The sequence below is a fragment of the Heptranchias perlo genome, chromosome 5, assembly GCF_035084215.1.
Source record: "Heptranchias perlo isolate sHepPer1 chromosome 5, sHepPer1.hap1, whole genome shotgun sequence".
NCBI lineage: Eukaryota > Metazoa > Chordata > Chondrichthyes > Hexanchiformes > Hexanchidae > Heptranchias > Heptranchias perlo.
The window spans coordinates 75389316-75410390 of NC_090329.1; the positions used below are offsets into that span (position 1 = coordinate 75389316).

General features: G+C 45.0%; 1 protein-coding gene across 1 annotated transcript in view; it reads right to left on the minus strand.

Moving 5' to 3' along the window:
- LOC137322167 (G-protein coupled receptor family C group 6 member A-like) overlaps positions 1-21075 on the minus strand; it is a 34680-nt gene that overhangs the window by 1140 nt on the left and 12465 nt on the right. The window contains exons 4-5 of the mRNA XM_067985282.1: positions 19210-19413; positions 15198-15315 (exon numbers count right to left, since the gene is read on the minus strand). Coding sequence (XP_067841383.1) covers positions 15198-15315; positions 19210-19413 — 322 coding nt within the window. The remainder of the gene's footprint in view (positions 1-15197; positions 15316-19209; positions 19414-21075) is intronic.

Genomic DNA, 21075 nt, shown 5'->3' on the forward strand with positions numbered 1-21075 from the left:
AAACTGGTGATTTTAAATTGATTTAGATAATTATTTGTGTCACGATTCCAATATACAATTTTAAAGGAGCTGTATTTTTTTACTTCACATTATTGGTGGTAGAATCTCTAACGTTGCATTCTACCACCAATAAACTAACAAATTCAAATAAACACACTAAAAAGGTTGGTTGGTCCATTGGGCAAGTCCTATACTGTCATGATGTAATTTCTGCATATCATGACTCCCATTCCCTCCAACCACCATTCCTCCACCAAACTCACCCCCTGCCTTCCACCAGCCCCACCATCTCCTGGGAAAGGCAGAAAAAAATACTTTAGGCCAATTTAGGAAAAAACACTGGGAAATTCCTCTCTGACCCCCCCGCCACCCCGAAGCAAATCAAACTAGTTCTGGAAGACAAATCCCTCAACACACACCTACCTTCTAAATGCAGTTATATTGGCCACTATCAGGAACTCATCCAGCTCCCTTTTGAATGTTTGCAATGAATCCGCACTCACTGAATGAGCCAGCAACTTGTTTCATTGGACAACCACTCTCTGCGAAAAGAAGTATCTCCTGACATTTAATCTAGTTCTTTGCTTATGTAATTTATACTCATGTCCCATGGTCCTCCCTAAACCTATCTAAGTCATAGCCTGTCTACATGGACTGTGTCTAAAACCTTCGTTATTTAAGAGACCTCAATCAATTCTCCTCAAAGTCTACAATATTCCAGAGTAAAAATCCCTGGCTTGTTAAACCTATCGTGGTAACTAAGGGCCTTTAAACTAGGTATCAATCTAGTGGCCCTCCTCTGAACCTTTAGCAGGGCCTCTATATTACTCGCCATGTGAGGGGACCAAAACTGGACACAGTATTCTAGAAGAGGCTCCCTTCATTCACTCCCTTCACCACCGGTGCACCGTGGCTGCAGTGTATAACATCTACAGGATATACTGCAGCAACCAGAGTACTAGAGGAAGTGGCCCTGGAAATAGTGGATGCATTGGTGATCATCTTCCAAAATTCTATGGACTCTGGGACAGTTCCTACAGATTGGAGGGTGGCAAATGTAACCCCACTATTTAAAAAAGGAGGGAGAGAAAAAACATGGAATTACAGACCAGTTAGCCTAACATCAGTAGTGGGGAACATGCTAGAGTCTATTATAACAGATGTGATAATAGAACACTTGGAGGGGATTAACAGGATTGGACAAAGTCAGCATGGGTTTGTGAAAGGGAAATCATGCTTAACAAATCTACTGGAGTTTTTTGAGGATATAACTAGTAGAATAAATAGGGGAGAACCAGTGGATGTGGTGTATTTGGATTCTCAGAAGGCTTTTGATAAGGTCCCACACAAGTGGTTAGTGTGCAAAATTAAAGCACATGGGATTGGGGGGGAATATACTGGCACGGATTGAGAATTGGTTGACAGGCAGAAAAACAGAGAGTAGGAATAAACGGGTCTTTTTCCGGGTGGCAGGCAGTGACTAGTGGGGTACCGCAGGGATCAGTGCTTGGACCCCAGCTATTCACAATATATATCAATGATTTGGATGAGGGAACTAAATGTAACATTTCTAAGTTTGCAGACGACACAAAGCTGGGGTGGAATGTGAGCTGTGAGGAGGATGCAAAGAGGCTGCAATGTGATTTAGACAAGTTGGGTGAGTGGGCAAAAACATCGCAGATGCAGTATAACATGGATAAATGTGAGGTTATCTACTTTGGTTGTAAAAACAGAAAGGCAGATTATTATCTGAATGGTGACAGATTGGGAAAAGGGGAGGTGCAATGAGACCTGGGTGTCCTTGTACACCAGTTGCTGAAAAGCGAACATTCAGGTGCAGGAAGCAGTTAGGAAGGCGAGTGGTATGTTGGCCTTCATTGCAAGCAGATTTGAGTACAGGAACAGGGATGTCTTACTGCAGTTATACAGGGCCTTGGTGAGACCACATCTGGATTATTGTGTGCAGTTTTGGTCTCCTTATCTGAGGAAGGATGTCCTTGCCATGGAGGGATGTCCTTGCCATGGAGGGAGTGCAACGAAGGTTTACCAGACTGATTCGTGGGATGGCGGGATTGACGTATGAGGAGAAATTGGGTCGACTAGGCCTATATTCAGTAGAGTTTAGAAGAATGAGAGATGATCTCATTGAAACATATAAAATTCTAACAGAATTAGACAGACTAGATGCAGGGAGGATGTTCCTGATAGCTGCGGAGTCCAGAACCAGGGGGCCACAGTCTCAGGATACAGGGTATGCCATTTAGAACCAAAATGAGGAGAAATTTCTTCACTCATAGGGTGGTGAACCTGTGGAATTCTCTACCAAAGAAGGCAGTGGAGGCCAAGTCATTAGATGTATTCAAGAAGGAGATTGATATATTTCTTAATGCTAAAGGGATCAAGGGATATGGGGAAAAAGCGGGAACAGGAAACTGAGTTAGACGATCAGCCATGATCATTTTGAAAGGCGGAGCTGGCCCAAAGGGCCAAATGGCCTACTCTTGCTCCTATTTTCTATGTTTCTATGTAACTCGCCAAAGCTTCTTCGACAGCACCTCCCAAACCCACGACCTCTACCACCTAGAAGGACAAGAACAGCAGGCAGATGGGAACAACACCACCTGCACGTTCCCCTCCAAGTCACACACCATCCCGATTTGGAAATATATCGCCGTTCCTCTATCGTCACTGGGTCAAAATCCTGGAACTCCCTTCCTAACAGCACTGTGGGAGAACCTTCACCACACCGACTGCAGCGGTTCAAGAAGGCGGCTCACCACCACCTTCTCAAGGGCAATTAGGGATGGGCAATAAATGCTGGCCTTGCCAGTGACGCCCACATCCCATGAACAAATAAATAAAAACCAAGGCCTTATCCAGAGGTAGAATAGTATTTCTTATTTTACATTTAATTACCATGGCAATACATCCTAACCCCTATTTACTTTTGCAATAGCCTCTCGGCAGTGGCCATGGGCCTTGAATGCACTATAACACCCAGGTCTTTCTACTACTCAGCAGCCTTGAGCATGCAACCCTGCAGGGTGTACACATGCTTGGAGTTGTCTCTATCCAATTGAATAACGCTTTTATATTAAAAGACATCTGCCAGATACGGGCCCATTGCCTCTAGATCTTTCTCAAGGTCCTACGTCTTTGTATCACTTACAATCTTGTGGGAAGTTCCCCGATGCCTTCAATCAGATCATTGATAAGGATGGTGAAGAGCAATGGCCCTAACACCGATCCTGATTCAAATGCATATACATTAAAAAACAATCAAGAGAATTTGTTCACTTCCAAATTGAAATGAATTGGTGATCACTAAATAGGAAATGAATTGTGGGACAGTGTCACTGTTTTTTCTGCTCAGCACTTCATAGGGATGTGCAATGTCAAGATAGGCACCTTGAGCAGGACAGCACTCAAACATAATTCAATCCTTTACCTTGAGACAATCCTAATCATTTTTAATGGGTGCAGTGATCCAAATAGCTCTCTTGGAAACTTTTTATAACAATGAAAGGCGCATTTATATAGTGCTTTATCATGTCTCTCAGAAACATCTCAAAGCCCTACATATACAATGAATTATTTTAAAAGTGCAGTGATTTTTCTGTAGGTAAATGACAGCAAAAGCAGAAGACTGCCAATATTCAGTTATTGGAACCAAGAGACATGTTATCCTCTCAGCAAGGAACCCTGGCCAATTTTCTTCTGCCTAATCCAGAACTGTTGTGACCAAGTAGTGTCCTGATTGAGGTCATTGAATTTAGCACAGAACAAAGATAGAACCTGGGACTTCCCTGATCTGTACGGTTCAGCAACCCACTGGATAAAAGTGCAAAGTCAGGATTTTGCTTAAGAAAATTGCTGATATGAATAAACAGGTGAGTAAGATTCATAGAAAGTGGTAATGGACTTTTCTTCCTTTATTATCATTATTTGGGGCCTTGCTCCCATTCTGAAATAGGTGCAGGAAAATTAACTGGAAAATAAATTCTGTTGGTTGAAGCTTTGTTACAGGCCTGACCTGATAACATTTGTGCAGACATGTGTGTGGGGAAGGGAGAAAAATGAGTCCTGAACTCATGTTGAGATTAGGGGTTAATTATACAAATGAAGGATAAAATATTGTAGTATCAGCACAGCTATTAGTTCTTTAAACTTGTTTAAAAATATTTAAAACGTATACCATTGTCTAACAATATACAATGCTACACATAATTCAGAAGTATTTTAGATAAAGCATAAAGTACAAATGAGGGAGGTCCTTTGGCCCATCAAGCCCATCCTTTCATCGAAACTTACAGCCCACAACACAATCTCCACCACCCCACCAAGAAGACCATTCAAAGTATTAATCACACTTGGTGTAAAAAAGTGCTTCCGGACCTCAGTCTCGGTATTGCCTTTTACCAGTTTGTATCTACACCCCCTTGTCCTAAAGTTGTGGTCAGCTGTGAAACAGACCTGGGAGAGAACGGAATAGGAGACCCGGTGAGCATAAAGAGAAATCTGAAACTGAGCGGGAGGGAGACTCAGTGATTATAGAGAGAGCTGTGAAACTGAGGGAGAGGGAGACTCAGTGATTATAGAGAGAGCTGTGAAACTGAGGGAGAGGGAGACCTGGTGAGTATAGAGAGAGCTGTGAAACTGAGGGAGAGGGAGACCCAGTGAGTATAGAGAGAGCTGTGAAACTGAGGGAGAGGGAGACCCGGTGAGTATAGAGAGAGCTGTGAAACTGAGGGAGAGGGAGACTCAGTGATTATAGAGAGAGCTGTGAAACTGAGGGAGAGGGAGACCCAGTGAGTATAGAGAGAGCTGTGAAACTGAGGGAGACCGGGTGAGTATAGAGAGAGCTGTGAAACTGAGGGAGACCGGGTGAGTATAGAGAGAGCTGTGAAACTGAGGGAGAGGGAGATCCGGTGAGTATAGAGAGAGCTGTGAAACTGAGGGAGAGGGAGACCCGGTGAGTATAGAGAGAGCTGTGAAACTGAGGGAGAGGGAGACCCGGTGAGTACAGAGAGAGCTGTGAAACTGAGGGAGGTGGAGACCCGGTGAGTGTAGAGAGAGCTGTGAAACTGAGGGAGGAGGAGACCCGGTGAGTGTAGAGAGAGCTGTGAAACTGAGGGAGGGGGAGACCCGGTGAGTATAGAGAGAGCTGTGAAATTGAGGGAGAGGGAGACCCGGTGAGTGTAGAGAGAGCTGTGAAACTGAGGGAGAGGGAGACCCGGTGAGTATAGAGAGAGCTGTGAAACTGAGGGAGAGGGAGACTCAGTGATTATAGAGAGAGCTGTGAAACTGAGGGAGAGGGAGACCCAGTGAGTATAGAGAGAGCTGTGAAACTGAGGGAGAGGGAAACCCAGTGAGTATAGAGAGAGCTGTGAAACTGAGGGAGAGGGAGACCCAGTGAGTATAGAGAGAGCTGTGAAACTGAGGGAGAGGGAGACCCAGTGAGTATAGAGGGAGCTGTGAAACTGAGGGAGAGGGAGACCCGGTGAGTATAGAGAGAGCTGTGAAACTGAGGGAGGAGGAGACCCAGTGAGTATAGAGAGAGCTGAGAAACTGAGGGAGAGGGAGACCTGGTGAGTGTAGAGAGAGCTGTGAAACTGAGGGAGAGGGAGACCCGGTGAGTATAGAGAGAGCTGTGAAACTGAGGGAGAGGGAGACCCGGTGAGTATAGAGAGAGCTGTGAAACTGTGGGAGAGGGAGACCCGGTGAGTATAGAGAGAGCTGTGAAACTGAGGGAGGAGGAGACCCAGTGAGTATAGAGAGAGCTGAGAAACTGAGGGAGAGGGAGACCCGGTGAGTGTAGAGAGAGCTGTGAAACTGAGGGAGAGGGAGACCCGGTGAGTATAGAGAGAGCTGTGAAACTGAGGGAGAGGGAGACCCGGTGAGTATAGAGAGAGCTGTGAAACTGTGGGAGAGGGAGACCCGGTGAGTATAGAGAGAGCTGTGAAACTGAGGGAGAGGGAGACCCGGTGAGTATAGAGAGAGCTGTGAAACTGAGGGAGAGGGAGACCCGGTGAGTATAGAGAGAGCTGTGAAACTGAGGGAGAGGGAGACCCGGTGAGTATAGAGAGAGCTGTGAAACTGAGGGAGAGGGAGACCCAGTGAGTATAGAGAGAGCTGTGAATCTGAGGGAGAGGGAGACCCAGTGAGTATAGAGAGAGCTGTGAAACTGAGGGAGAGGGAGACCCAGTGAGTATAGAGGGAGCTGTGAAACTGAGGGAGAGGGAGACCCGGTGAGTGTAGAGAGAGCTGTGAAACTGAGGGAGAGGGAGACGCGGTGAGTACAGAGAGAGCTGTGAAACTGAGGGAGAGGGAGACCTGGTGAGTATAGAGAGAGCTGTGAAACTGAGGGAGGAGGAGACCCAGTGAGTATAGAGAGAGCTGAGAAACTGAGGGAGAGGGAGACCCGGTGAGTGTGGAGAGAGCTGTGAAACTGAGGGAGAGGGAGACCCGGTGAGTATAGAGAGAGCTGTGAAACTGAGGGAGAGGGAGACCCGGTGAGTATAGAGAGAGCTGTGAAACTGTGGGAGAGGGAGACCCGGTGAGTATAGAGAGAGCTGTGAAACTGAGGGAGAGGGAGACCCGGTGAGTATAGAGAGAGCTGTGAAACTGAGGGAGAGGGAGGCCCGGTGAGTATAGAGAGAGCTGTGAAACTGAGGGAGAGGGAGACCCGGTGAGTACAGAGAGAGCTGTGAAACTGAGGGAGAGGGAGACCTGGTGAGTATAGAGAGAGCTATGAAACTGAGGGAGAGGGAGACCTGGTGAGTAGAGAGAGAGCTGTGAAACTGAGGGAGAGGGAGACCCAGTGAGTATAGAGAGAGCTGTGAAACTGAGGGAGAGGGAGACCCTGTGATTATAAAGAGAGCTGTGAAACTGAGGGAGAGGGAGACCCGGTGAGTGTAGAGAGAGCTGTGAAACTGAGGGAGAGGGAGACTCAGTGATTATAGAGAGAGCTGTGAAACTGAGGGAGAGGGAGACTCAGTGAGTGTGGAGAGAGCTGTGAAACTGAGGGAGAGGGAGACCCGGTGAGTATAGAGAGAGCTGTGAAACTGAGGGAGAGGGAGACCCGGTGAGTGTAGAGAGAGCTGTGAAACTGAGGGAGAGGGAGACTCAGTGATTATAGAGAGAGCTGTGAAACTGAGGGAGAGGGAGACCCGGTGAGTGTAGAGAGAGCTGTGAAACTGAGGGAGAGGGAGACCCGGTGAGTATAGAGAGAGCTGTGAAACTGAGGGAGAGGGAGACCCTGTGATTATAAAGAGAGCTGTGAAACTGAGGGAGAGGGAGACCCGGTGAGTGTAGAGAGAGCTGTGAAACTGAGGGAGAGGGAGACTCAGTGATTATAGAGAGAGCTGTGAAACTGAGGGAGAGGGAGACTCAGTGAGTGTGGAGAGAGCTGTGAAACTGAGGGAGAGGGAGACCCGGTGAGTGTAGAGAGAGCTGTGAAACTGAGGGAGAGGGAGACCCGGTGAGTATAGAGAGAGCTGTGAAACTGAGGGAGAGGGCGACCCTGTGATTATAAAGAGAGCTGTGAAACTGAGGGAGAGGGAGACCCGGTGAGTGTAGAGAGAGCTGTGAAACTGAGGGAGAGGGAGACTCAGTGATTATAGAGAGAGCTGTGAAACTGAGGGAGAGGGAGACTCAGTGAGTGTGGAGAGAGCCGTGAAACTGAGGGAGAGGGAGACTCAGTGAGTATAGAGAGAGCTGTGAAACTGAGGGAGAGGGAGACCCGGTGAGTGTAGAGAGAGCTGTGAAACTGAGGGAGAGGGAGACTCAGTGATTATAGAGAGAGCTGTGAAACTGAGGGAGAGGGAGACCCGGTGAGTATAGAGAGAGCTGTGAAACTGAGGGAGAGGGAGACCTGGTGAGTGTAGAGAGAGCTGTGAAACTGTGGGAGAGGGAGACCCGGTGAGTATAGAGAGAGCTGTGAAACTGAGGGAGAGGGAGACCTGGTGAGTATAGAGAGAGCTGTGAAACTGAGGGAGAGGGAGACCTGGTGAGTGTAGAGAGAGCTGTGAAACTGTGGGAGAGGGAGACCCGGTGAGTATATAGAGAGCTGTGAAACTGAGGGAGAGGGAGACCCAGTGAGTACAGAGGGAGCTGTGAAACTGAGGGAGAGGGAGACCCGGTGAGTGTAGAGAGAGCTGTGAAACTGAGGGAGAGGGAGACCCGGTGAGTACAGAGAGAGCTGTGAAACTGAGGGAGAGGGAGACCTGGTGAGTATAGAGAGAGCTGTGAAACTGAGGGAGGAGGAGACCCAGTGAGTATAGAGAGAGCTGAGAAACTGAGGGAGAGGGAGACCTGGTGAGTGTAGAGAGAGCTGTGAAACTGAGGGAGAGGGAGACCCGGTGAGTATAGAGAGAGCTGTGAAACTGAGGGAGAGGGAGACCCGGTGAGTATAGAGAGAGCTGTGAAACTGAGGGAGAGGGAGACCCGGTGAGTGTAGAGAGAGCTGTGAAACTGAGGGAGAGGGAGACTCAGTGATTATAGAGAGAGCTGTGAAACTGAGGGAGAGGGAGACTCAGTGAGTGTGGAGAGAGCCGTGAAACTGAGGGAGAGGGAGACTCAGTGAGTATAGAGAGAGCTGTGAAACTGAGGGAGAGGGAGACCCGGTGAGTGTAGAGAGAGCTGTGAAACTGAGGGAGAGGGAGACTCAGTGATTATAGAGAGAGCTGTGATACTGAGGGAGAGGGAGACCCAGTGATTATAGAGAGAGCTGTGAAACTGAGGGAGAGGGAGACCCAGTGAGTATAGAGAGAGCTGTGAAACTGAGGGAGAGGGAGACCCAGTGAGTATAGAGAGAGCTGTGAAACTGAGGGAGAGGGAGACCCAGTGAGTATAGAGGGAGCTGTGAAACTGAGGGAGAGGGAGACCCGGTGAGTGTAGAGAGAGCTGTGAAACTGAGGGAGAGGGAGACCCGGTGAGTACAGAGAGAGCTGTGAAACTGAGGGAGAGGGAGACCTGGTGAGTATAGAGAGAGCTGTGAAACTGAGGGAGGAGGAGACCCAGTGAGTATAGAGAGAGCTGAGAAACTGAGGGAGAGGGAGACCTGGTGAGTGTAGAGAGAGCTGTGAAACTGAGGGAGAGGGAGACCCGGTGAGTTTCGAGAGAGCTGTGAAACTGAGGGAGACGGAGACCCGGTGAGTATAGAGAGAGCTGTGAAACTGTGGGAGAGGGAGACCCGGTGAGTATAGAGAGAGCTGTGAAACTGAGGGAGAGGGAGACCCGGTGAGTATAGAGAGAGCTGTGAAACTGAGGGAGAGGGAGGCCCGGTGAGTATAGAGAGAGCTGTGAAACTGAGGGAGAGGGAGACCCGGTGAGTACAGAGAGAGCTGTGAAACTGAGGGAGAGGGAGACCTGGTGAGTATAGAGAGAGCTATGAAACTGAGGGAGAGGGAGACCTGGTGAGTAGAGAGAGAGCTGTGATACTGAGGGAGAGGGAGACCCAGTGAGTATAGAGAGAGCTGTGAAACTGAGGGAGAGGGAGACCCTGTGATTATAAAGAGAGCTGTGAAACTGAGGGAGAGGGAGACCCGGTGACTGTAGAGAGAGCTGTGAAACTGAGGGAGAGGGAGACTCAGTGATTATAGAGAGAGCTGTGAAACTGAGGGAGAGGGAGACTCAGTGAGTGTGGAGAGAGCCGTGAAACTGAGGGAGAGGGAGACCCGGTGAGTATAGAGAGAGCTGTGAAACTGAGGGAGAGGGAGACCCGGTGAGTGTAGAGAGAGCTGTGAAACTGAGGGAGAGGGAGACTCAGTGATTATAGAGAGAGCTGTGAAACTGAGGGAGAGGGAGACCCGGTGAGTGTAGAGAGAGCTGTGAAACTGAGGGAGAGGGAGACCCGGTGAGTATAGAGAGAGCTGTGAAACTGAGGGAGAGGGAGACCCTGTGATTATAAAGAGAGCTGTGAAACTGAGGGAGAGGGAGACCCGGTGAGTGTAGAGAGAGCTGTGAAACTGAGGGAGAGGGAGACTCAGTGATTATAGAGAGAGCTGTGAAACTGAGGGAGAGGGAGACTCAGTGAGTGTGGAGAGAGCCGTGAAACTGAGGGAGAGGGAGACTCAGTGAGTATAGAGAGAGCTGTGAAACTGAGGGAGAGGGAGACCCGGTGAGTGTAGAGAGAGCTGTGAAACTGAGGGAGAGGGAGACTCAGTGATTATAGAGAGAGCTGTGAAACTGAGGGAGGGGGAGACCCGGTGAGTATAGAGAGAGCTGTGAAACTGAGGGAGAGGGAGACCTGGTGAGTGTGGAGAGAGCTGTGAAACTGTGGGAGAGGGAGACCCGGTGAGTATAGAGAGAGCTGTGAAACTGAGGGAGGAGGAGACCCGGTGAGTATAGAGAGAGCTGTGAAACTGAGGGAGAGGGAGACCCGGTGAGTGTAGAGAGAGCTGTGAAACTGAGGGAGAGGGAGACTCAGTGAGTATAGAGAGAGCTGTGAAACTGAGGGAGAGGGAGACCCGGTGAGTGTAGAGAGAGCTGTGAAACTGAGGGAGAGGGAGATGCGGTGTGTGTGGAGAGAGCTGTGAAACTGAGGGAGAGAGAGACCCGGTGTGAGTGGAGAGAGCTGTGAAACTGAGGGAGAGAGAGACCCGGTGTGTGTGGAGAGAGCTGTGCAGGAGTCCCCTTGGTGTGGCATTCATAAACTGATATTCAGTGTTGACACCTCGGGGAGTTCAATCAGGAGCAAATCCACGGCCCTGTGGGAGACTGCACAGAGGGGCAAAAGAAAAGCAGTTGTATTTTGGGGATTCGATATTCAGGGAGATAGACAGGCATTTCTGCAACTGCCGACGTGAGTCCTGTATTGTGTTGTCTCCCTGGTGCCTGGGTAAAGGACATCACTGAGAGGGTGCAGAACATTTTGAGGGGGAAAAGGGAACAGCCAGAAGTCGTGGTCCATGTAGGAACCAATGACATAGGAAGGAAAAGGGTTGAGATCCTGCAGTCAGAGTTTCAGTAGCTCGGGAGGATGTTAAAAAGCAGGACCTCAAAAGTAGTAATCTCTGGTCTACTCCCAGTGTCACGTGCTGGTGGGTATAGGACTAGTAGGATAAGACTGGTTAATGCGTGGCTGGAGCAATTGTGCATGAGGGAGGACTTCAGATTCCTGGGGCTTGGGACCAGTTCTGGGGCAGGAGGGATCTGTTCAAGATGGGCAGTTGCATCTCAACAGAGACTGGGACCAATGTCTTCGCGGGGAGGTTAACAAGTTCTGTGGGGGAGGGTTTGAACTAATTTGGCAGGGGGATGGACACCAGGATGAAACATCAGAGAGGAGAAACAAGCACAAAGGACTGGGAGGGACAAATAGAACTAGAGTAAAGAATAGTTCAGAACTAGGAGGGATCAGACAGGGGGCAAATGTGAGGCAGTCTAAGATGAGATTGGAGTGCATGTGTGTAAATGCACGGAGTGTGGTAAATAAGGCTGGTGAGATGCAGGCATAAGTTGCCGCTTGGAATTATGATATAGTGGCAATAAGAGAGACCTGGCTCAAAGAAGGGGAGGATTGGATACTTAGTATTCCTGGCTACAAGGTATTCAGGAAAGAAAGGAGGGGGGTGGGTATCAGTATTTATTTAAAAAACTACTATAGCACTGGAAAGGGGTGATGTAGTTGAGGGGTCAAAGACAGAATCTATTTGGTTAGAATTAAGGAACTTCAGAGGCACCATTACGCTATTGGGTGTATACTATAGGCCACCAAATAATGGGAAGGAGATAGAGGAGCAAATTTGCAGCAAATTACAGGAAGATGCAAGAACTATAAAGTAGTGATAATGGGGGACTTCAGTTATCCCAATATCGACTGGGGTAGTAATAGTGTAAAGGGCAAAGAGGGAGAGGAATTCCTGAAATATGTACAAGAGAACTTTCTTGGACAGTGTGTTTCCAGCCCAATGAGGAAGGAAGCAGAGCTGGATTTAGTTCTGTGTAAGGAAGTGGGGCAAGTGGAGCATGTGTCAGTGGGGGAGCATTTGGGGAACAGTGATCATAATATCATTAGGTTTAGAATAGTTATGGAAAAGGACAAGGAATAATCAAATATGAAAATACTTAACTGGAGAAGGGCTAATTTCCGTGAGTTAAAAAGGGAGGGAATTCCTTGGATTGGAATCGAAAATTGGTAGGCAAAACAGTAATTGAACAATGGGAGGCCTTCAGGAGGAGACGGTTCAGGTACCGAGTAAACACATTCCCATGAAGGGGAAAGAAAGGTCATCCAAAGCTAGAGCTACCTGGATGACTAAAGATATAGAGATTGAAATGAAACAGAAAAAGGAGGCTTATGACAAATATAAGGTTCATAATACAGTAGAGAACCAGGCTGAATAAATAAAGTACAGAGGAGATGTAAAAAAGGAAATAAGAGGGGCAAAGAGAGAGTAAGAGAATAGATTAGCAGCTAACATGAAAGGGAACCTAAAGTCGTTTATAAACATATAAATTGTAAAATGGTAGTCAAAACAAAGGTGGGATCGATTAGGGATGAAAAAAGGAGATCTTCTTGTGGAGGCAGAGGGCATGGCTGAGGTACTAAATGGATATTTCGCATTGGTCTTCACTAGAGAAGAGGATGCTGCCATTGTAGCAGTAAAGGAGGAGGTAGTTGTGATATTGGATAGGATAAAAATAGATAAAGAGGAGGTACTTAAAAGATTGGCAGTACTCAAAGTAGAAAAGTCACCCGGTCAAGGTGGGATGCATCCTAGGTTACTGAGGGCAGTAAGGATGGAAATTGCGGAGGCTCTGGCCACAATCTTCCAATCATCTTTAGATATGGGGACAGTGTCAGAGGATTGGAGGATTGGAAATGTTACACCCCTGTTCAAAAAAGGGGAGAGGAATAAACCCGGCAATTACAGGCCGGTCAGCCTAACATCAGTGGTGGGGAAACTTTTAGAGACAATAATCTGGGACAAAATTAATTGGCACTTGGGAAAGTATGGGCTAATAAATGAGAGTCAACATGGATTTGTTAAAGGAAAATCGTGTTTGATTAATTTGATTGAGTTCTTTGATGAAGTAACGGAGAGGGTTGATGAGGGTAGTGCGGTTGATGTTGTGTATATGGACTTAAGGCATTTGATAAAGTACCACATAATAGACTTATTAGCAAAATTAAAGCCCATGAAATTAAAGGGACAACGTGGATACAAAATTGGCTAAGGGACAGAAAGCAGAGAGTAGTGGTGAACCAGTTTTTTGTCAGCCTGGAGGGAAGTCTCAGTGATTTTCCCCAGGGGTCAGTATTAGGACCACTGCTCTTTTTGATATATATTAATGACCTGGACTTGGGTATAGAGGGTAAAATTTCAAAGTTTGCAGATGACACGAAACTCAGAAATGTGGTACATAATGTGGAAAATAGTAACAGACTTCAGGAGGACATAGACAGACTGGTGAAATGGGCAGACACATGGCAGATGAAATTTAACACAGAGAGATATGAAGTGATACATTTCCGTGGGAAGAATGAGGAGAGTCAATATAAACTAAAGGGTACAATTCTAAAGGGAGTGCAGGAACAGAGAGACCTGGGGGTGTATGTACACAAATCTTTGAAGGTGGCAGAACAAGTTGAGAAGGCTGTTAAACAAGTAAAAGGCATCCTGAGCTTTATTAATAGAGGCTTAGAGTACAAAAGTAATGAAGTTGTGCTGAACCTCTATAAAACACTGTTAAGGCTGCAGCTGGAGTATTGTGTTCAATTCTGGGCACCACACTTTAGGAAAGATGTCAAGGCCTTAGAGAGGATGTCAAAGAGATTTACTAGAATGGTACCATGGATGAGGGACTTAAGTTATGTGGAGAGACTGAAGGATCTGTGGTTGTTCTCGGAACAGAGAAGGTTAAGGGGAGATTTGATAGAGGTGTTCAAAATTATGAATCGTTTTGATAGCATAAATAAGGAGAAACTGTTTTCAAAGGTAGCGGGTCGGTAACCAGAGGACACAGATTTAAGGTGATCGTCAAAAGAACCAGAGGCGACATGAGGAAACATTTTTTTATGCAGCGAATTGTTATGATCTGGAATTCACTGCCTGAAAGGGTGATGGAAGCAGATTCAATAGTAACTTTCAAAAGGGAAATGGATAAATACTTGAAGGAAAAAAGGGGAAAGCAGGGGAGTGGGATAACTCTGTCAAAGAGCCGAATGTGCTGTACCTACTATGATACTATGAACTTGAAATGGTGCTCAGGATCAATCTTTTCTGTTCCATTTAGTATTTTATGTACCTCCATAAGATCCCCTTTTGTTCAACTTCTTTGAAAGCTAAACCTTTCGGTATAACATCTCCTGACTGTAGGACTTGTGACCTTTGTCTCCACTGCTTCCAGGAATTGAATGTTTTCCTTATGATTTGGTAATGAGAATTAAGTTCAATATTCAAAGTGCAGCCTGTCCAGAGCAATAATTATGAAACCTTTGTTGTAAAATACAATGCAATGGTAATATTTTATTAACCATGCATTGCAGTTTTTATGTGGTTCATCCATCTAGCTTTATTCTGACCTGGAATCTTGTGACGACAGTTCTCCACAGTTGTTGTCAAGCAGGTATGACAATTCCTGCAAATGTAGTTTGAGACCCTGATCCACATCTTTGTAACCTCAAAGCTTAATTTCTCAAATTTTCTCCTTGCTGGGCTTTGAACTCCATCCTACACAAATGCTAAGTCATCCAAGACTCTGTGGCCTGTTCATATCCTGCACAACGTCTTGCACACCCATTGCCCCTGTCCTCACTGACCTACACTGGCTCCCTGTTCCCCAGGGCATCGATTGCAAAATCCTTTTCCTTTCTCCATGGCCTTGCTTCACCCTTCAACCATCATGCCCACGCAATCTGAAATTCTTTTAAACTTCTTCACCTTGCTACCTCTTTCTCCTTATTCAAAAATCTGCTCAATACTTCCCTCTGACCGTTGGGGTGAATTTCCATTGGAGTTCTTCTGCTCGTTTGTCATAACAGTGTTTACGCCACTTTTTGCAGAGTTTCCACATCTCTTCTGCCAAAGTTACGGCAGATAAGTGGGAGAACCCACGCAGAAAGTCTCCCCAAAATTTTCCTCTTACTTCCTGCTTAATGTCCTTGCGATATTTCATTATGTCAACAGCACTATATAAATGTAAGTCATTGTTGTTCTCATAATTTTCACTTGAAATATAGCAACATTTACCATTCTGTGAAGAAAAATGATTCCTTTCACAAGGTACGCATTCATAACAGCACACGGGAGTACCAGGCTTCTTCCTTTTTCCAGCTTTACACGACTTTGAGCAGTTCGAAAATATATTCTATGGAAAACAGACCAAACATAAATTAAATCGATATCTAGGAAATATTAATGTAGGCCATACTTGCAATTATTATGTTTAGTCATTTTTAAGTTTTTGATACAAGTGCATGTCTCACGACCCAAAGTTCTCCTCAATGTAATCCTACTGGTGGCAGGATAAAGCTACTGGGAAATCCTATGGATAATACGAACAAATATGTCATGGAGTTGGGTTCTGATATGTATGGAGAAGAAAGTTGAAAAGAGAAAAGTTTAAAAAAATGCACAATAAGGATTATTTGACCTCTAGGGTAGCACACAGGAAGAACTATGGTACAAGGCAGTGACATGGAAGAGGTTAAGATACTGCCATGAACTGTGGGAGTGAGATGTGCATCAACATTATTTGTACTTTGAGATTTGGTATATCCTTGAATCAAACTCCTTCCCGTGTTACTCTATGCAATTTACCAGATAGGTTTGTAGCTTTAGTCAAGTGGCAGATGTTAAAACAGCATGAGAAGCAGCAGGCTTGCTTGAACATTATTTGGACAAAAGAATGCTACTTGTTCTGTTGTCATTTTAGGTTTATTTAACTGCATGTTACAAAGAAATAACATGCCCAATATATGTTACTTAACCATTTCCCTGGGTGTTTATTTTATTCTTGCTGCAATATTTCAAATAATTAAAAAATCAGAGTAAAGGGCAGGTACCAAAGAACTGGTGCTGGCTGTAGGTCTGTAGCCAGCAAACGTCCACACCTTCAGGCGCAGAGGGGAGGAAACCGACAACAAAACAGTCAAGTAGAAGTTTGAAAAAAAAAGGAAAAGGTGTTAGAATAAATAGGATAAGTGAAACTAGGCAGAAAAACATATAAAATTAATTACAAAAAATAAAAACAGGGAAAGAGGAGAGAATTGGAGGAGGCCACGGTAAGTAGAACTGAAATGCTTTTTTTAAAATTCTACTCTTAATTATTTGAAGTGCTCATTTTAGTAGTGCAGGGTTGATATTGCAGTAGTAAAGCTGGTATTGGCAATTATTGTTGTAATATGAGTGTTTAATTTAATATCATGGTGTATGAACTGAAATAAAATGATCTGACCCAGAACACATTCATTCCCCCAGATTTATGGCAGTCTAAAGGTTAAATTGATGAGATGCCTAATTAGTGTAGATGTAAGGAGGTTATTGAACTTAGATTGTGATCTCAGAACTAGTACATGAGTACAAAATTAACAAGCCTCAAGCAAGACTCAAGATTAAAATACTTTTTTTTCTTTTGCTCACATAGTAACAGAATCAATTCCCAGAAAAAGCAATTAATGCTATGGTGATTAACTCTTTAAAATAGAACTGGACACACAGATGATCAAATACTCCGTGAAATATGATGGTCCATGGACGGAGTCACAATAGGCAAATTGTACAGTCTATGGTCTTGCTAGCCCAATGAATTTTAGTTGTTCTATACCTTCTTAGCTTCTTGTGCTGTTGGCAATGATGTCCTGAACTGAGCTTACTGTATGTTGTAGAAACAAGGGAATCCAGGAAAACTGCTATTGGGTGAGAGTTAATACCAAGGAACCAAGGAAGTATCTCTCTGCTGCTGACTTGAGATCTTCTTATCCTCAAGTACCCAACACTTATAAACAAGCTAATCTAGTGATGTTGTGTGGTAAGGCCTGATAAGGCTTAAACAAATAGGGCTATCCTTCATTCTTACACATCATAAGATTGTAACTTTTATTGTGAGGCAGCACATATCTACAGTTTAGATTTGGATCTGAAACATTTTGAATGGAACTACATGCTGAAATAAAGCATGATGATTGTATCAGTATATGTCACCTGTCTGTTGCTAAACTAATATTATTAAAATATTTTCTTCAAAGTTCCTGTGATGGTTACATCTGAGAAAATACCAGTAATAAAAATATTAGTTATAAGCATTCTAAAAGTAAGCATTTTCTGAAACTCAAGCTTTGTGGTTGTAAGGCATCAAATCCCTTTATTTTCCCCCCAGTCGGTCTCATATCATCTAGGCGGAGAGTGGTGGGTGGTCTGCACTGTTTAGCAGCTCCCTACAGCAGGTCAACCAATAGCAGCATCCCAGCAGAGCAAAGGATCCAAACCCCACCATCCCTTGTTGCTGTGATGCCCTACATTGGTATTACAAAGTGTTGTCTCACTGGGCAGTCTCCGAAATAGGATGTTCTTCAGTTGCGCGTACCTACTGGAATTCAAATAGTTGAGCTATTTTGCTTGCTGAGAGCATTGCTTATAGACACACATTCACTCAGATTGATGCCTTATATGCCTCACTAAAAATAATTAGTTCTTACTGTATTGGATTATCGAAGTCATACAAATATCAACCTTTTTTTCCAAGTAACATTTTTGGTAGTTGAGGGACATTGTAATTAAAGGTGTATGACTTCTACCGCTGTGATCGCGGATCTGTGGACACGCCAATCTCCCCACTTCTGACTTCTGCAGTCTAAGGTGGCAACCCACCTTGGAGAAAATCAAATTTTGCAGTGTCCTTCCTGGTTGCTGATCCAGAATGTCACTGGTGTATTTAGTTTATAGACCTCTAGCACCCTCTCTTGGATGAAATAGTATCACTGCAGTGAGCAGCTATGGAGTATGAAATAAATGGTGGGAAATATTAAAGACAGAGATAAGTGTAAGAAAGTGGGCCTGAGTATACACATCTACAATAAAAACTACAACTTGCAATAATATGGCACCTTTAATGTAGGAAAATGTCACAGTAGTGTAATAAGATAAAGATTGACATCGAGCCAGTAGGAGAGGTGACCAAAAGATTGGTCAAAGGAATGGGTTTTAAGGAGGGTGATAAAGAAGAAGAGGGACCTGGAGAGCCAGAGGGATTTAGGGAGGGAATTTCAGAGTATGAGGCCTAAATGGCTGAAGGCACAGCTGCCAATAGTGGGATAAAGAGAGGGGTGATGTCTGAGCCAAAGGAATGGAGCGTTCTGGGGTGGGGGTTGTGGGGTCCTGATGGGTGAGCTTGATGCGGGATAGGATACAGGCTACAGAGTTTCGGGCAAGCTGAAATCTACACAGCATAGAGGATGGGAAGATGGCTGGGAGAGTGTTGGAATAGTCGAGTCTGGAGGTGACAAAAGCATGAATGAGTAGCAAATGGGCTGAGGCAAGGGTGGAGGCAGGTGATGGAATAATGGTGGAAGTAAACAGTCTTTGTGATGGAGAAGATATGGGGCCATAAACTCAGCTCAGGATCGAATAGCACATGGTGGTTGCAAACAGTCTGGTTCAGTCTGAGACAGTGGTCAGTGAGAGGGATGGAATCAGTGGTAAGGGTATGGAGTTTATGGTGGGGGCTTCAGTCTTTCAATGTTTAACTGGAGGAAATTGCATTTCATTCAAGATTAGATATCGTAGAAACAGTCTGACAGCTGAGACAGTGGAGGGATCGAGAGAGGTAGATCTGGGTGTCATCAGTGTGCGTATGGAAACTGACCTCTTGTCTACGAATGATGTCGCCAAAGGGCAGCATGTTGTTGGAGGTGAGGATGAAGGGGTGGGGAGAGGGATTTAAGGAGACGGTTGAGAGTGGGGAAAAGGAGCCGGGGGGTTATCTTTATTCTGCAGAATGATCCTGGAGTTCTGAGTAGTTTTGGCAAAGGAGAGCAAAGCTTGATAGTGCTTGATGTTGTCCAGCCAGATCTGGTAATGGATGGCTAAATTGGGTGTGCGCCAGTCTATAATTGATTAGACAATGTGGCTGTGTCATGCACAGATGTGTTATATCCTGAAACACATTATTCTTATAAATGTGTTCTAATATGAAATATAACTTAATGGATACTTGTTACACTTGGAGAAAAGAATTGCAGGGATTATCAAGCGATAAAGTTACCTGAATGGCATTCTGGAAGCTGTGATCACTAATGTATATTTTTTTGGTGGCCAGTCTATATTCACCAACGACATTAAATTCTGCACTTCCATTGACCACCTTCCAGTTTAGTAAATCGTATCCATCTGTGGAATCTCCTGCCTCGTTAAATTTAAATTCACCATCTCCTTCAACAAAGCTAATATTCTTTAGCTCTTTTAATAGCTGCAAATGAAAATGGCATTTGCTTTTAAAAAATATTGAACGTACATTAGAAGAAGTTCCAATTATATATAAGCTTCACTGCATATATAATTACCTTAATTTGCAAGTTATGTTCAGTGCTAGGAATTTAATATATGTTCTAGGAGCATGATTGTCGTGAAAACAATATTAATGTTTATTCAAATTTTACACAAAATGAGAACAAATATGAGTTTTACCGACAATCACAGATTTTACAGCATTTGCTAAACCTAATCTATGATATCATTACTGCAATTCGTGCTAAACTATTAAAATTAGATTACTAAATCAGGGATGAATATTTTGGTCCTTAGAATTCAGTTTTGTGTTGGCCAAAATTCAAGGGTTTAGTAAGTTGGAAGCAGAAAGTACCAACAACGGCACTGACTTATACAGACTCAGTAAAACAGCCAGGGTTCTGACACGAGGCCCGATTTTAATGGTGTGGGAATCATGCGGGCAGGCAGCAAGTCCCCATGATGTTGTCGGTGTGAGGCATGGGCCATCTCAACTCCCAGGCCTCATTAATATTTAAAGGGCGGGCTGCCCTCCTGATGGCCTGCAGAATTGGGCTGCTCGCTCACTTGCCTCTTGCAATTTCCAATGTGTTCCCTGGCTCTACTTAAAGTCAGGATGCACCTCTTAAATCAAAGTTGTATCCCCGCTTGCATTTTCCAGTGAACAACTGCAGACATGATTTGAAGGGTTGCCACCTGCTTTCTGATGCATCCCTGGAGGTCCTAGTGGAGGAAGTGAGAGCCAGGAGGGAGATACTCTTCCCCAGTAACAGCAGGAGCATCCCCATGGGCACTGTCAAGCAGGTCTGACAGGGTCAGTGCCAGCAGTATCACCCCTAGGACCTGGGATCAACGTAGAAAGAAGTTTAATGACCCCACAAGAGCAGCAAGGGTGAGTACACCTCTTCATATTACTAGTAATACGTAAGAGGAGGGTTGATGCCATTAGGGATCAAAAAGGAGATCCATGCATGGGGGCAGAGGACATGGCTGAGGTACCAAATGAGTACTTTGCATCTGTCTTTACCAAGAAAGAAGATGCTGTAAAGTCACAGAAAAGAGGAGGTAGTTGAGATACTGGATGGGCTAAAAATTAATAAAGAGGAGGTACTAAAAAGGTTGGCTGTACTTAAAGTAGGTAAATCACCCGGTCCAGGTTGGATGCATTCTAGGTTGCTGGGGGAAGTAAGGGTGGAAATTGTGGAGGTACTGGCCATAATCTTCCAATCATCCTTAGATATGGGGGTGGTGCCAGAGGACTGGAGAATTGCAAATGTTACACCCTTGTTCAAAAAAGGGTGTAAGGATAAACCCAGCAACTATAGGCCAGTCAGTTTAACCTCGGTGGTGGGGAAACTTTTAGAAATGATAATCTGAGACAAAATTAATAGTCACTTGGACGAGTGTGGATTAATAAAGAAAAGCCAGCATGGATTTGTTAAAGGCAAATTGTGTTTAACGAACTTGATTGAGTTTTTTGATGAGGTAACAGAGAGGGTCGATGAGGGCAATGTGGTTGATGTGTATATGGACTTTCAAAAGTCATTTGATAAAGTGCCACATAACAGGCTTGTCATCAAAATTGAAGCCCATGAAATAAAACGGGAAGTGGCAGCATAGGTAT